The sequence below is a fragment of the Elaeis guineensis genome, chromosome 5, assembly GCF_000442705.2.
Source record: "Elaeis guineensis isolate ETL-2024a chromosome 5, EG11, whole genome shotgun sequence".
Lineage (NCBI taxonomy): Eukaryota > Viridiplantae > Streptophyta > Magnoliopsida > Arecales > Arecaceae > Elaeis > Elaeis guineensis.
This window is the reverse complement of record NC_025997.2, coordinates 76,142,866-76,160,333: the sequence shown is the minus strand read 5'-3', so window position 1 is coordinate 76,160,333 and position 17,468 is coordinate 76,142,866. Positions and strand designations below refer to the sequence as shown.

Here is a 17,468-nt window from a genome sequence, read left to right as displayed (position 1 = left end):
TTCATGGTAGATGTTGGTGCAGAATTCCATCGAAGTCGGAGAAGCTGGAGCTGGGATGACCGTGGCCGCCGTCGGGACCTGCAAAGAAAGTCTAAACCAGAGTTGGGGGTGCTCCCGCAAGATCCTCCGATGCTCAAGTCAGTACTCTGCTTCAACAGAAATGGAGTGCTCGAGCGAAAATTTTGACAAAGTTTCGAGATAGAGTTACCAGCTTAGAGAAGAATGTGTCTGGGGTTTCCTTATTTATAGACGAAGGATGTAACTGACTGACAGCGACATCTGTAACTGTCCAGTAGTGGACTGCTTAGAGCCGCGTAGAGTTTGCTATGGAGAGTAGTGGCGTCAGGGGTCGTTCAGGGCCATATGGAGCTCGTTGCGGAGAGTGGAGTGGTGTCCGTTGTTGGGACTTGCCAGAGATTGGTGGAGCTGTATGAAATCCATTGCAGAGAGTGGAGCGGGAGGGCGGCTCTTGTCGTGACTTGTCAGAGAGCTCTGATCCATCGACTAGAGCTCGACTGGGACATTTGATGGAGTGGAATGGCTTTCTATTGTTGGTCTGGGAGAAGCTCGGATGTCCCCGAAGCTACTGATGAGTCTACTGTTATCGGGTGGCTTAGGCATTGATACTACGGGTGGGAGTCACCTACTGCAGAAGCTCGGATAGAAACTTTTCATTGGTGAAGCTCGATAGGAATCTGATTGTTGGAGAAGTCCGTCTGGGATTCGCCCGATGTGGAAACTCGCTTGAAGATGATCCGTTGGGAAAGTTCGGTTTTATGAAGGATCTGGTGGAGGGTTGGTCGGTGATAGACTTCGGATGGCATTGGGGAGGTTCGACAGACATCGGAGGTGATCGATCATTGTAGGAATCCAGCTGTCGGAGCCTGATCGTCGTAGAAGCTCATCCAATACCCAACCGCTATAGAAGTTCGATCGAAGTCTGATTCTTGTAGAAGGCTGAAAGGAGACTGCTTATTGTGGAAGCTCGATCGAAGGTCAGTTGTCATGGGACCCGACTATGAAGAAGCTCGGCTGAAGTCTACCTGTAATGGAAGTTCGGAAGGAATATATTTACAACGGAGGCTCGGATGGGATTTGCTTACAGTAGGGATCCGAGGTAGGCCATCCGCTGTAAGGGTTCGGAGTAGACTACTTGCAGCAGGAGTTCGGGGCAGATCACTCGTAGTGAAAGTTTAGAGTAGGCCACTCGTGGTAGAAGTTCGGCTATCGCAGGAGCTCGACTGGAATCCTAAAGATGGTCGACTGTCGTAGAAACGTAGAAAGAGCATGGTTGCTGTAGAAATCTCATTGTCGGGGAAGCTCGAATGCTGACGAAGCCCGAAAGAAGTTATGGGGTAGTCGATTGCTGTAGAAGGACAGCTAACAGCAAAGCTCAGAGGGCCTTTGGGGCAGCCCGATGGGTGAACACCGAGGCCCATCGTCGAAGAAGTCTGGACGGCCGAGGGAGTTCGGAGAGGCGTCACGTACAAGGTCGGGGGGTGGAGGAGCCCCGAAGGATCAGTCCTCTGCAGACTTTGACTGGGGGACACTTTATACCCAACACCAGTCCCCCTACTTCTGAGTTTGGGTTCCGAACGAAGGAAGTATAGAGAATTTCTCACGGTCGAAGCTGCTCTCTTCGATTTTCGTACTCAGCAGTTGTCAGATATTTTGACGCTCGGTACGCTGGTACTGGAGCCTTTTCGAAAAAGGTTACTTCTTTTTGGGATTTCTGTTGGGACGTGGCTCTAGGTATGGTGCAATAATTATTTTGTCAGCTACTAGCCATTTTCAACAGCCTGTCAAAGTGAGTGGGACATGCGGCAGGTACAGGCCGATCAGAGGAGATCCACGATCATAACTGCTCCAGGTCCTGTTGCCTATTTAAACACGTCTTCCCCCTTTGGGGTTTCACCCAGCCTGAGAGAGTCCTTCGATCCCTTCTTCCCCGAGAGCTCCAGCCTCCTCTAGCATCCTTCTCGACCTTAGGCATCCTCCGGGTCTCCCATCATCCTTGCTGCCCTCCCGCACTCCCCAGGCCAACCTAGGTTAGTCTTGGAACTTCTCGCTGTTTTTCTTTTTTTTTCTTTTTTTACCTCTGAGTTGTGTTGATTTCCTTTTATCGCAGACATGGACGCAAGCGTGGCTTGGAGGCTAGCTCAGGGTCTCAAGATCCACAAGAGGAAAGATGTCTCGACTTGAGGGTCGGTGAAGAGAGCCAGGACAGAAGGGACAAGCTCGACCGCACCTGCCCCGGTGGCCGTCGCCGTCGAAGTTCCTTCCGACGCCGAACCCGCAGTCCCCTGAGCCCTTTCAAGGAGCCCCCCGACCGAGGATCCCGCTCCCAAGGTTCGTCCTGAGAGGATACCTGGGGTCGAAGGGTGGAAGAGGAAGAAGACCCTGGCCCGGAGGAGCCGTAGTCGCAAGATCGCCGTTGAGGGGGCCAGCGGCTCCGAGGAGGACCTGGGGGACAATCTCTTCAACAACAGGGACTTAATAAAGAGGCTGGTCGAAGGGTGCATTCTGCCCGAGGTCATTGAAAGGATCGTCCTCGCCGATCTCGAGCTGCAGGTCTGGAACTCTTTGGGATCCTTCCTCGAAGTAGGTTAACTCACCCTTTTTCCTCCTTCTTGCCTCTTTATTCGACTTAATCTTCAGCCTCTATATTGACTCCCCGACCTTTCATGCAGATCGGGCACCAGCTGGTCACCAACATCGAGGCGGTGAAGATTGCCAAGAGGGAGGCAGCTCGGGCAGAGGAGGGCCGTCTAGCTGGGGCCGCTCGCCTCGAGGAGAAGATCATCAAGGTCCTCAGTCTTCGGGAGGTGCTGGAAAAGGAGGGACATACCTCATCCGATCTGAGGACTGCCTTGGAGGAGGAGAGAGGGAAGGCTGAGGCCGAAATCTCCAGACTGAGGGCGCAGGTTTTCAAGCTGAAGGTGCAGGTTTTCAAGCTGAAAGCATGGATTCCATCCCTGACTTCGGAGGCAGGGGCCCGAGCGGTGGAGGAGTTCAAAGCCTCCTCTGAGATGAAGGATCTAAAGGTCCAGTTCGGTCAGGATGCCTTCATCAAGGGTTTCGAGCTCTGCCAAGAGAAGGTAGCTGGGAGGTTTCCCGAATTGGATCTCGGCTTCCTGAATGAGGCATCTGACGATGAGGCCAGACCGTCCGAAGTCACCATCGATCCTCTTCTAGCCGGGACCTCATCGACTGCCGTGGCCGCCGCTAACGATCTTCCGGAGATGCCGACCCCCTCCACTTCTACCCCAGAGGTCCGAAACCTCTAGCTTTGTATTTCTCCTTTGTGGTGATATATATATTTCTTTTGTTCTCTTGTACTTGAAAGTTATTTGATCAATGAAGCTGGATTCGTCTTTACGGAGGGTCCCTCCCCCCTTTTCGTATTCTTTTCCTTCTTTTGGTCTTCTTGCATTGATTTGAGTCATGGCGCTCTTGTCTTCCAACGACAGTGTCCTGTCGAAGCTCTTCCCCTACCGGAGGGTATTCCTATGAAGTCGATGATACGAGACCTCCAAAGGGAAGTTCGTCGGTTGATAGAGAAATCTAAGAAGTTGGAAGACGAACTCCATCAGCTGAGGAAGAGCCACTCGAAAGTTACTGCCGAGGCTATTCGCCTTCAGGACCTCCACAAAAAGGGGCTCATGGAATTCACCCGGAAGAAGGCCGACTTCATGATGGAGCTCGAGGAACTTCAGAAGCGTGCCAGCGATCGAGCTTGGGCTCAGGCTTTCAAGATCAGCTCTCTCGAGGTCGAGCTGGTGGCTGCACGGGAGAAGATCGGCCAGCTAGAAGGGAGCTCGTCCTGGCTCACAGTCCAAGCCGACCATGATCGAGACTGGTCGAAGAAGTTCTCCGACCTTCAGAAGCAGCTGCAGGATGCTGAGGCAAACTATAACGCCTACCGAGTCAGCTGGAGTGGGTAGGTAGAGGACTACCGAAGGAAGCTCCAGACGGTGACCGACGAAGTAGCCATCTTCGGAGGCAGTTGTCCGGGAGAGTCCAACCTGCCTCTACACGAGGCTCCGATGAGCTCTACTCCTTGAGGGAGACTATGGTGGAATTGTCTGTGGCCCTTGGGCGGGGAGAGGCCGAACTACAGCGGCTGAAGATTCAGCTAGTCCACGAGCAGCAGGCGATCAAAAATGTCGAGGCAGAGTCCGAGGTCCTGAGGAGGAGGCTTCGAGAATCAAAGGACAAGCACCGGCGGTTCCACCGGATGTTTCAGGATATGCTGTTGAAAAAGAGGGAACTAGAAGAGGAAGTCAAAGATTTAAGGCAATCTATAGCAAGGGCCGGAGCCGAGAGCTCGAACTCGGAAGAAACTGAGCTTCCTTAAAGCCTCTTCTTCTTTCTTTTTTTTCTTCTTTTTTTTGGCCTTTAAGGCTTTGTAATGCATACTTCATCAATGAAATGTGAATGAAATCATTTATTACCTCACCCATTCTAGTATTGAATGGTTGTTTACCAAACTCCATTTGTCTTCCATCATGTTTGACGTCGACGTAGTTTGTAATCCCTTGCTGATTCTTGCGTTGATTCGTCATTCATCGAACTTCTTCTGTCTTCCATCTTGTTCGTTGTCGATGTAGTTTGAAAGTTCCTGGTTACCGCCATATCGATTTGTCCTGAGGGACTAGAGATTTTCGGCAAGGGTTTTCTCTCTCATCGGGATGAGGTCCCTTGTGCCTTTGATGTGGTTCATTTTTCGCCTATCATCGGTGTAGTTCGTCGTCTTTTTTTTTCGTCTCCCCTTTTCTTCTGTGTTTGAGTGAGGGTCTTCCCTTCGCTCTTGATGGGGCTGTAAGAGTGTGGAGGAGCCATTGAGGAAGCTTTCCTCCTCATCGATCAATCGAGTCTTTGTTTGCGTCAGGACGAGATCCTCCCCTCATTCCCGACAGTCGGTTTCAGCTCGTGTCAGGATGAGGTTCTCCTCCTATTTCTAACAAGGCTGTGGGGGCACATAAGGGCCGTGGTGAGGGCCTCTCCCCCCATCCAGTCTTTACGAAATCGAGCCTTCGACTTTGCTCGTGTTAGGATGAGGTTCTCCTCCTGTTCCTAACAAGGCTGTGGGGGCACATAAGGGCCGTTGTAAGGACCTCTCCCCCCATCCGATCTTTAAGAAATCGGGCATTCGCTTTGCTCATGTTAGGACGAGGTTCTCCTCCTATTCCTAACAAGGCTGTGGGGGCACATAAGGGCCATTGTGAGGGCCTCTCCCCTCATCCGATCTTTAGGAAACTGGGCCTTCGACTTTGCTCATGTTAGGATGAGGTTCTCCTCCTATTCCTAACAAGGCTGTGGGGGCACATAAGGGCCGTTGTGAGGGCCTCTCCCTCCATCCGATCTTTAGAAAATCGAGCCTTCGACTTTGCTAATGGTAGGATGAGGTTCTCCTCCTGTTCCTAACAAGGTTGTGGGGGCACATAAGGGCCATTGTGAGGGCCTCTCCCCCCATCCGGTCTTTAGGAAACCAGGCCTTCGACTTTGCTCGTGTTAGGACGAAGTTCTCCTCCTGTTCCTAACAAGGCTCAGTTTCATTTGTATGGGGGAGTTATCTTCCATCGTTATAAGCTCATACCAAAAGAAAGAATGCACAAATATGAAGAGAATTTTCATTCAGGGCAAAGTTGTTGGTAATACATTCGTAGATTTTTCAAACTCTATAACTGTGGAAGGTCTGCTCCTCGCCGGGGTCCCCCTGAGATGGAGTTGATAATCCCAATTGGAGGCTGATCTTCTGGCTGCTCCTCCCTCCTTGGCAGTTCTGACTGTGGTAGGGCCCTAGGCCGATCTTTTCTTCCTTCAGGTCGGCATTGAATGAATCTGTCGAGTCGACCTTGCCTGATGAGCTCCTCGATCTCATCTCAGAGCTGAATACATTCCTCCATATCGTGGCCGTGGTCACGATGATAGAGGCAGAATTTGTTCGGATTGCATTTTTTGGGGTGCGAGCGCATCCTCTCCGGCCTTGGGAGCTGCTCCCTGACCTCCATCAGCACTTGAGTTTTTGATGCGTTGAGAGGGGTGTAGCTGCAGAATCTCCCGGGAGGAGAGCCTTGTCGAACTCGACGGTCTGGGCTTCTCTGTTTACGAGCTCGGAGAGGAGTCCGGGCGTGCCCATGCTCAGGAGGAGTTCGAGAGCATGGCCGAGCTTCACTCGGCCCTTTTTCGACTGCGGGTTTGCTTGAGTCTCCCACCTATCGCTCTCTCGTGGTCTCTTCGTCCTTCATCTTGAAGGCTTCTTCCGCTCGGGCATATCCTTCGGCCCGAGCCAGCAAATCGACGAAATCCCTGAGGTACTTCTTTTCTAAGGAGAACATGAGGTCGTTCTTCTGGAGGCCGCCCTTCAGACCAGCCATCGCAACCGATTGGTCCAAGTTCCGGACCTCCCATGCAGCGACGTTGAAACGGTTGACATAGGCCCGGATGGATTCCCCCTCCCTTTGCTTGATGTTGATGAGGGACTCCAAACCTCTTCGGGGATGCCGGCTGCTAACAAAATGAGCCACGAACTGGTGGCTCATCTGATCAAAGGAAAAGATGGTACCCGATTTCAATGTCGAGTACCAGTTCCTTGCTGCTCCCTTTAGGGTGGATGGAAAAGCTCGGCACAAAATGGTGTCTGGCGCACCATGGAGCAGCATCATTGTCCGAAAGGCTTCCAGGTGGTCGATCGGGTCTGAGGTCCCGTCATAGCTTTCGAATTGGGGGAGCTTGAAGTTTGTCGGGATTGGTTGCTGCATGATCATTTGAGAAAAAGGAGGGTCAGTACAGATGTCCTCACCATAAGCAGAGGGAGCATGGCGGAGTTCTTCAATCCGTCGGTTCATCTCCTGGATCCTTGGATCCAGGAAGTCCTCTGACTACGGATCTCGAGGGTCTTCAGGTAGAATGGAGGTAGAGATCCTCTGGGAGTAGAATCATGATCGGACTGAGGGCTCTCCACCCTCGGATTCATCTTTTCGGGAAAGACGGGGTGACTGGCCCAAGTGGCCTGCCCTACCATCGGATTTTGAAATTCTGACGATGTTCTCTCCAACCGCACCGACGCCTGCGGCTGTTGTTGCTGTTGCATAACCTGCACCACTTCAGTGAGGCCCCTGACTTGCTGAACCAGCAGGTCGAATTGCTCTGCTCCGACCGTCATTGCCGGAGGAGGAGGAGGAGGAGCTTGAAAAACTAGAGGTGAGGTCGGAGCCTGAGATTTGGTCGTGGAGGCTGTGGATCACCTGGTGGATGCTCTGTGGGGAGGCATCAGGTAAGGGTCTAGAAGAAGAAGGAGAAGAGAATGTCGGAGATGATGACCGAAATCGATCCCGTTGAGCACTCCTTTAAGAACAAGGGTACTGCAAAGACACACAGCGCCCTTCCTCTAGCGCCAGTTCTATTGATGCAAAATTCCATCGAAGTCAGAGAAGCTGGAGCTGGGATGATCGTGGCCGCCGCCGGGACCTACAAACAAAGTCTAAACCGGAGTTGGGGGTGCTCCGGCAAGACACTCCGACGCTCAAGTCAGTACTCTGCTTCAATAGCAATGGAGTGCTCGAGCAAAAATTTTGGCAGAGTTTCGAGATAGAGTTACCAGCTTAGAGAAGAACGTGTCTGAGGGTTCCTTATTTATAGACGGAGGGTGTAACTGACTGACAGCGACGTCTATAACCATCTGGTAGTGGACCGCTCAGAGCCGCGTGGAGTTTATTACAGAGAGTAGTGGCATCAGGGGTCATTCAGGGCCACGTGGAACTCGTTGCGGAGAGTGGAGTGGTGTTCGTTGGTGGGACTTGCCAGAGAGTGGTGGAGCTGTATGAAATCCATTGCAGGGAGTGAAGCAGGAGGGCGGCTCTTGTCATGACTTATCAGAGAGCTCTGATCCATCGGTTGGAGCTCGGCTGGGACATCTGATGGAGCGGAATGGCTCTCTATTGTTGGTCTGGGAGAAGCTCGGATGTCCCCAAAGCTGCTGACGAGTCTACTATTGTCGGGTGGCTTAGGTGCTGATACTACGGGTAGGAGTCACCTGCTGCAGAAGCTTGGATAGAAACTTTCTGTTGGAGAAGCCCGGTAGGAATCCGATTGTTGGAGAAGTCCGTCTGGGATTCGCCCGATGTGGAAACTCGCCTAAAGATGATCCGTTGGGGAAGTTCGATTTTATAAAGGATCTGGTGGAGGGTCGGCCGGTGATGGACTTCGGATGGCGTTGGGGAGGTTCGGCAGACATCGGAGGCAATCGGTCGTTGTAGGAATCTAGCTACCGGAGCTCGATCATCGTAGAAGCTCATCCAATATCCAACCGCTATAGAAGTTCGATCGAAGTCTGATTCTTGTAGAAGGCTGATGTTGTGGAAGCTCGGTCGAAGGTCAGTTGTCGTGGGACCTGACTACGAAGAAGCTCGACTGAAGTCTACCTATAATGGAAGTTCGGAAGGAATATGTTTACAGCGGAGGCTCGGATGGGATTTGCTTACAGTAGGGATCCGAGGTAGGCCATCCGCTGTAAGGGTTCGGAGTAGACTGCTCGCAGCAGGAGTTTGGGGCAGACCACTCGTAGTGGAAGTTCAGAGTAGGCCGCTCGCGGTAGAAGTTCGGTTATCGCTGGAGCTCGACTGGAATCTTAAAGGCGATCGACCGTCGTAGAAACATGGAAAGAGCCTGGTTGCTGTAGAAATCTCATTATCGGGGAAGCTCGGATGTTGACGAAGCTCGAAAGAAGTTCGAGGGTAGTCGATTGCTATAGAAGGATGGCTAACAGCGAAGCTCAGAGGGCCTTTGGGGCGGTCCGATGGGTGAACACCGAGGCCCATCGTCGAAGAAGTCTGGATGGTCGAGGGAGTTCGGAGAGGCATCACGTACAAGGTCGGGGGGCGGAGGAGCCCCGAAGGATCAGTCCTCTGCAGACTTCGGCCGGGGGGCACTTTATACCCAACAGTAGACTTCATGGTGATGAAGATTAGACTACCAGACTTTTGGAGAGCAGAGGTGCATTAAGATTGACCATGAGATGGTTCAATCTATAATGCACCTAGGGTTAGACCTATAGATCACCCTGTGGCTTAGATGATTTTTTCAAAAATCCATAACTATTTATCTTTCTTTTTATATGCTCTTACATGCTGGTAGTTATAAATAAAAATTTACAGAGCATATGATGCATGTATATGATTAGGATGTGCTTGAGACTTAAGTTCCTCATTTAAATAATATTAAATCATAATGGCAAAGTGTTAAAAACACTATCTATACCTTTCTTCATGCTAAGCCTGTATTATGTCAAGAATCATAGTAGGCTTGTTGTGCTATCCACAAGGCTTGCTATCGGAGACTGATTTGATACTATCTTGATGCATAATAAAGCTAATTATATTTAGGTCATACTAGGTCAATAGAGTATGTCAAAACTGTAGTGAGTTTGTTGTGCTATCCACAAGGTTTGCTATAGTGATTGGTATGATATTAAATTAGTGATGCTTATGGCATATTCTGGTAGTGCTGCCTTGTTGTGCTATCCACAAGGATAGTATTATTCAGGTATGATCATATAGGATTGAAGCATATGACTTAACTAAAATACTATAGTTTGTTGTGCTATCCACAAAGCTATAAGTATTTTAGAGGTAAAAATTATGTTGAGAGTTGCATGAGATGTAATTAGTAAAGAGTTACTTATCCTTGAACTCATAGGAGCTTGTTGTGCTATCCACAAGATTTTTTATGAAGAATTGGGATCTCAACCCCACTAAAAAATTTTATGATAAGGTTCCTCGATTTCATACTTGACGGCTATAAAATTTGTTAAAATAGTGAGAGACATAATTAGATAAAATCCACATCTAACTTGTGAATGTCATCATGAGTAGTCTTTTTTTATATTCTAATATACAAATATGCATCTTTACTATCACTGTATAATAGATTATTTTTTAAATTGATCGAACGTCATGGAATGGTTTAGGAAAAGAAGGTGAAGAATGTCGTATCTAATTTAGTATTACAGCAATAATGAATATTAGATTGCAAGAGTTGTCTTGCAAGTGTTAAGTAGGAGTGGGATGTAAAAGTTGCATCTGCTAATAATTTGTATGAGATACAAATTAATTATCATTGAGTATTTCAGCTTTAAAATATTGGGTATGTGATACCTTATATAAGTTCTACTTATGCAAAGTGTTGCTGAAACTATAAAGCTGAAGTAAGGTGACTATTTACCTTTTGGCACTGATGGATAGTCTATTCATGTTGAGACTGTAGGAACCTATGTAACCTTATAGTAAGATTTAGGAACTAGTAGATCATTGTTATGTGCCTGAATTTATCAGAGACATTATTTCAAATCTTTTGCTATTGTAGCATAGTTTTGAAATTAATGTTGAAAGTAAAAGTTACTCTCCTTCCGATAAATTTCAGGACTATGGTCTCATATTTCTGTCACTCAATGATATAGTTCTTCATGTTGATGAGAATAAGAAATAAATATGTGACGGTCACATATCTCATGGCAAGTAAGGTATTAAGTCTTAAATATATGGATGTACAAAGACTAAAAATATCTCGATCCAGAGATTGACACTTCATATATGATATGATGTGTTCTCTAAAATACTTCACAAATTTTATTGTTTAATTCTGAGAAATATCTTAAAAATTGGTGTATATGTTACATATCATCAAAATCTATTACGAGTACTCCATATGAGATATGAAAATGGCAAAATGCAGGTTGCCCAACTTATGTGAAAAATACTGATGTACATAAGTTTTGTGCTAAAATAGGTTAATATATATATATATATATATATATTAGTTTTTAGGTTATCCTAAGAGTAGTATGTGATACTACTTCTACCACACTATTTGACAAAAGTATTTTGACAGTAGATATGCCACCTTTTAGGAAAAAAAAAATTTTAAGAAGAGACAGTGGGAGGATAATTGAACTTGAGAAGTTTAAGTCCTATGAGCTATCCTATCATAACCTGTGGAATGTCCACAAATTGATCCTCAATTAGATATGCTCATTGATAAGGCACAACCATGATACACACCTCCTCACCAATGGTCATTTCGAGTGTGTAATGTACCACTCAAATATGGTTTGTCATTGAGAATGATGATACACCATACATCATTAAGAATGATATTTTCTTGATCTATTTGGAGATAGTCATGAGTAGAGACTCTGACAGTTGGCTTGAAACCATGACATCTGAAATGAATTCTTTGGACATCAACCAAGTATGGACTATGGTTGAAGCATCTATGGGTATGACCCAACAGGTTGCTGTCAGGAATGTCTATTCGAATTTTTGCTATTGCCACACTTCATCTAGAAAAGTTGTCTCTAGTGGGAGGATAAATGCATTTATGAATTCAGATAGATATGAGGAGTAGGTACTTCTATTTTTGATGAGACAGTCAAAATGTTTGACTTTATCAAATATAGATGAACCATATGTGTGCAAGAAGATAAGTGGTAGTCCCACTAACTTCTTCATTATGTATGTGGATGACATACAGTATACTGGGAAGGTAGTCTCGATATTGCACTCGATCAATAATGTGCTTATCACAAATATTTTCATAGAAAAAGACTTGGGTTAAGCATCCAATATTTCTTTACATCTATAGGGATAGATGTAAGTGAATGGTAGGCTTGTTCTAGTCTAGGTACATGAAATTTATGTTGAAGAGGTTCAACATAAATGGGTGTAAAAGAGTTTACTTACCCATACATTCAATGTACCAAGCCTAATGTGAATTATGTTCTGTGCATAATCATTGATTTCAGGTAGATCCTTGATCGGATCTTTTGAAAACTGTAAAAAGTATTCTCAAAATACTTGAAAAGTACTTAGAGGAGCAGTGAATTGGAAAAGTTCCAAAGAGCATACTGTATTTGTTTCAGTTAAATGTTGTTAGTAAAGATTGCTAAAAAAAGTTGCCAGATGAAAGGATTCATCACTGAATTGGGTGTGGTCTCACTAGGAATCCATACAGATCCTAGGCACTTTCACCTCATTCATGATATGATGATCATAAAATCAGTTATTATTAAGAACATTAAATTGGATCAGTTCACTAAGCCTTACACAGCAGCCGTGCAATCGCCATCCTGATTGCATAGGCATCAGGTATAGCGGCGATTGGCTTTAGTGTAAGTAAAAGATTGAAAGAATAATTCTCTACAAGCCAATCGCATAGGGATGCGAAGGAACTTTTCTTTATTTTTTTCCTACTCATTTGCATGATATTAGTTATTTTTATTTATGAGGTATTATGTTTTATCATTTACTGCTTCATATTTTTTATGATTATGATAAACCCCATAGATTAGGACAATGATTTTAGGACCATGATGAGATCATGCCAGTGAGACCTAAAATCTTGATAGCCCTAATCTAAAATATTTCCAGTCATTGAATCATCGAGTCAGAGATCGATGATTCCGATAAGACTGGTATATCCTATATATGCTCGATAAAGAGGGTGGTTGATCTCACAATTACTTGTGTGTGTGACACTAATACAAGGATGTAGGTGATCATTAGAGAATAAGTTTACTGATCTGACCCACCAAAAGAATATCTAATGGAGTCTTACAGCATGTCAACAGATGGTTCTTTAGTCAGAGTGGTGCATGTGATCCTTTGACCTGAGATTACATGCTACCTTGTGTACATGGATTCTTACTTTGGTTTATTCTCTAGCACACCACTTTGAGATGTGTGTGGGAGATTCTGGGTGTGGTGAAGTGTGAATGAAGGTTATGAGTGGTCAATAAGAAATCGATCACTCTTTGTAGGAGGAGAGAACATCCTATGTGATCTCATAGGATGATGACTCTGAGAGTCTCTCACCAGAAAAGGGATGAATAATAGAAATAATTTTTACTGGTTCATTAACTGAGTCATCATCATTAGATTGATATATATATAGATAAGTATTTGGATTTGACATATTTTCATATCTATGGCCTTTGTGGGATGTTGTGTGATCGAAGGATTGAATTACACGGTAACTCATCATAGAAAGATAATTTTGATATTTTCATCAAATTTTAAATCTTTTGGGTAGTCATAATATATTGCTAGATGTCAATCTTGACTTGTGAACTTGTCAGAATTAAATGAGCTTAATTCAAGAATCAATTAGAAAGAGTCCTAGTTGATTGGGACTCTTGAGCTGATCTAATCCAATTGGATTAGGGTTACGTCGACAGTCTTGGTCCACTACTGGCTAGATTTGGAACCCAATAGGTCACACACAATAGAGATTTGATCTTGATCTAATCTATTTAGATTTATTATAAATTCAATGGGTTAATAATATTGCTAGCACATGAATTAATCCAAGTTCCTAATTGGGTTCAATGTAAATGTGTTTGTGCTAACCCTTTGCTTGTTGCCTTGACCTAATGTGATTGAGTTTAAACTATCTAATTATTAGTTGGTTTATCTGGTTTATATGAAAGAATTTCATGTGAATAAACCTCCTCCATATTGAAACCACACGCAAGAATTAAATTGGCATCATATTTATTTTTGGAAGTTAAGGAGAGGAGTCTTTCTCCTTTACTTATCTTAATTCTCTTACATCTTCCACACGTCCCTTAATTTTGTGTGCCATCAGATGGTGCCTTGGGACTTATGGGCATGGAAGAGGAGAAGGAGTCCTTCTCTAGGAAGGAACTCCATGCCAAAATAAATATAGAATGTCCACTTATTTGTGTGTTGAAATGAAAGAGTCCATTTCATACCGAACTCTTGATTCCTTCCATTATTTCTACGTGTTTCCTTAATTCCTCGTGACATATGATGGCCCTTGGGATATGGGGTGTGGAAGAGGAAGAAGAGTCCTTCTTTGTAAGGAATTTGAATGCCAAATAACTTGTGTTGGGTATAAAATACCCATGGCCGAAGTCCTCAATGGCATCGACTAAAGAACAACTTCGCCCGGGCTCCTACGGGAGCCGGGCTCCTTCACCGAGAACTCCAACAACTTCAGCCGTAAGAAGACTCCGCCCGGGCTCCTACGGGAGCCGGGCTCCGCCGCCGACATCGACTAAAGAACAACTTCGCCCGGGCTCCTACGGGAGCCGGGCTCCTTCACCGAGAACTCCAACAACTTCAGCCGCAAGAAGACTCCGCCCGGGCTCCTACGGGAGCCGGGCTCCGCCGCCGACATCGACTAAAGAACAACTTCGCCCGGGCTCCTACGGGAGCCGGGCTCCGTCACCGAGAACTCCAACAACTTCAGCCGCAAGAAGACTCCGCCCGGGCTCCTACGGGAGTCGGGCTCCACCGCCGACATCGACTACAGGATAACTCCGCCCGGGCTCCTACGGGAGCCGGGCTCCGCCGCCGACATCGACTACAGGACAGCTCCGCCCGGACTCCTATGGGAGCCGGGCTCCGTCCTCAACGTCAACTGCTGGTAAGCCCTGCCCGGACTCCTACGGGAGCCGAACTTCGCCTTTAACCTTGACTGCAGGAAAACTCCGCCCTGATCCTGCGGGAGCCGAGCTTCGTCCTCAACTCCAACGGCTGCAAGGCAGACTGCGACCGAACTCCTACGGGAGCCGGACGGACTCCTACGGGAGCCAGACTCCGTTGGTAACTTCAGCAGCGAGCAGACTCTGCCCGGACTCCTATGGGAGCCGAGCTCCATCCTCAACGTCAACTGCTGGTAAGCCCCGCCCGGACTCCTACGGGAGCCAGACTTCGCCTTTAACCTTGACTGCAGGAAAACTTCGCCCGGACTCCTACGAGAGCCGAGCTTCGTCCTCGACTCCAACGGCTGCAAGGCAGACTGTGACCGAAATCCTACGGGAGCCGGACGGACTCCGACGGGAGCCAGACTTCGCCTTTAATCTTGATTGCGGGAAGACTTTGCCCGGACTCTGTGAGAGCCGGGCTCCATCCTCGATTCCAACGGCTGCAGATGGCCTTCGTCCGGACCTCTACGGTGGCCGGACTCTGACCACTGCCGAACTTCAGCCGACAGATCAGCATTCCCAGGCCACAATCGTGGCCACGATTCTGCTACATTTCCTGCGACGGATTCCGCACAGCCCCACCACTCCCTGACAGGCTGCAGTAATGATCGCAGTACTGCTCCCCTCCCTGTGGCAGATCCCGCGCGGCTCCATTACTACCTGACCAGCCATGATAAACGGTCACGATCCTGCTCCACCTCCTGCAACGGATACTGCGCGATTCTCCCCTCCACTGGCAAGTCACGATGACAAACGCCACCCCACTTCGTGCGGCAGATTCCACGTGGCACGCCCCAGCGATAGCCACGGGTCCGTTCCACTACGCTTTGCAGCAAACTCCGCCTGACCCTGGGCAGTCCACTGCCAGATGGTTACAAACGTCGCCATCAACCCGTTGCTTCCTCCGCCTATAAAAGGGGGACCCAGATACGTTATTTTATAAGCTCATTTCTTATCTTAAAACTCTGCTAAATTCTCCGTTCGAGCACTCCATTCTTGTTGAGGCAGAGAACTGACTTGAGCGTCGGAGGGTCTTGCCGGAGCAACCCCACCTCCGGTTTAGACTTCCTTTGCAGGTCCCGGCGGCGACCGCGACTTCCCCGACTCCAGCTTCTCCGGCGCAAGCAGATTTTTGTACCAACAACTTGGATATCCTTTCATATTTGCGTTGATATGGAAGAGTCCATAATATCATGGACTATTGGTTTTTCACGCCCTCCCTCTTATCCCGCATGCCATATGATGGTGTTATATTTTTTTTAAGTAGAGAAAGAGTCTTTCTGCTAGCTAACCTCTTTAGTTTCTATGCCATCTACATATATTTCATGCTAAAAATTAAATGAAGGCATGTAAGAATGAAGGGACTCCAAGAGTTGGTGTCCCATGGTATCCCCTCTTGTTTCCTATTTAAAGAAGGTGCTACAACCAGGCTTAGTATGCCAATTTTGGGCTGTAGTTAGGCATGGAAATGAGAAGAAAATGATGAGAAAAATCTGAGAAAAAGATAAAGAAAAAGGGAGAGAAAAATAGAAAGAAAGGGAAGAGTGAAAATGAAAAGCATGAGTTGCTTGTCCAAAATTTAGATTGTTCATGTGTTGAACATAAAATCTGATTTGTGTGTGATGAGATCTTTTGAGAAAAGATTCTTAAAGAGGTCTTAGTAGAGATCATGAAGGTGTACAAGCAGTGGTGCAACCAGTTCTTGTGAAGGACGGTCGGCGGTGCACTTTCGAAGAAGGCTGCAGCACCATGTCGAGTTGGGAAGGGCCCTGATCAATCCTGTGTGGATCACCATTGGAGGGTTTCTACTTTGGAGTCTCATGGAGGTCTCAAAATTACTAGTTCATGATCTTCATGATGGTATATGACTTCTGATCTTCTCTTGTTATGTATGCTTTTGATTTTTGATTATAAGCATCAAGGGGTTCCTAGGGCTTTTGTATTTCGATAGACTAGTTTAAATGTTAAATTTTATTTTCAATAGTTGAATGCATGAAAAAAAATTTAAAATTTATATTTTGCTATGTCACCAGAACCCAATAAATCAAACCCTAGGTCACCTTGAGCATTAGGGTCAAAGGGATGAATTATACGGTAACAATATGCTAGTAGGTTCTAGGATGTTGCTTTGTAATCCTTCGACCTAACCGGATGTCAGATCCCATTGCTAGATGGTTACATCGATTAGTATAAAAAATTATTTTCTTACTACTGTTTAAGTTCGAACCTATGGGGTCGCACACATTAGAAGATTCGATTAGATGTGATGGCTGAAGAGTTCAATTGGATTGTGACTCTGGTGAGGAGTCCCACTGGGACTGGAATTTTGGAAGAGAGTCCCACTGGACTGAGAATCTACTATTAATATAAAATTAATTAGTAATTAAATTATTAATTAACTTAATTTTATTGAGTAAAGAGCTTTGAATCAAGTCTAATTGAATTAGATTCAGTTTGACTTAGTTTGGGTTTGATTTGATCAAGCCTGATTGCAAGAAAAATTTGATCCTGATTTGGTCAGGATTTGAGCTCAGCTAATTCCTAATTGGGTTAAAAATTTATTGAAAAAATTAGGCTCCTAATTTGATTAGATTTATTTCTAATATTGGGTTCAAAATAGATTTGATTTGGTTTAGAATTAATTTGGAAATAAAAAGTCCCAATCAACAAGGACTCTATCTCTTTATCCTTGCACCACCCTAGACCCATTGGATCTCAATATCGAATTGAATTTGGCTTGATATTTTTGGCATCAGAAGGGAGAGCTCAATAAGGGTGGGTGGAAAAGCATGATGAGTCATGATCCTATGTTCTGGCTAATTTGAATGCGATTTGAATTAGAGATAAGGAGATAAGAAGGAAAGAGATTTTTCAAGTTAAGAAAGAAGGGAGGTGCCAATTGATTTTTTCCTAAATTTTTATGAAGAGTTTTTAGGTGTGTGAGACTCTTGATATCTTT

The 17,468-nt window shown here is 46.1% G+C and overlaps 1 protein-coding gene across 1 annotated transcript; it reads left to right on the top strand.

Annotated features, from left to right (window-relative positions):
* Window positions 1-363: 363 nt before the first annotated feature.
* On the top strand, window positions 364-3,506 carry LOC140858005 (uncharacterized). Its single transcript, XM_073257413.1, has 4 exons — window positions 364-428; window positions 2,129-2,256; window positions 2,309-2,601; window positions 2,691-3,506. Exons 1-4 carry the CDS (start codon window positions 364-366, stop codon window positions 3,285-3,287), a joined length of 1,083 nt encoding a protein of 360 aa, XP_073113514.1. The 3' UTR covers window positions 3,288-3,506.
* Window positions 3,507-17,468: the final 13,962 nt, after the last annotated feature.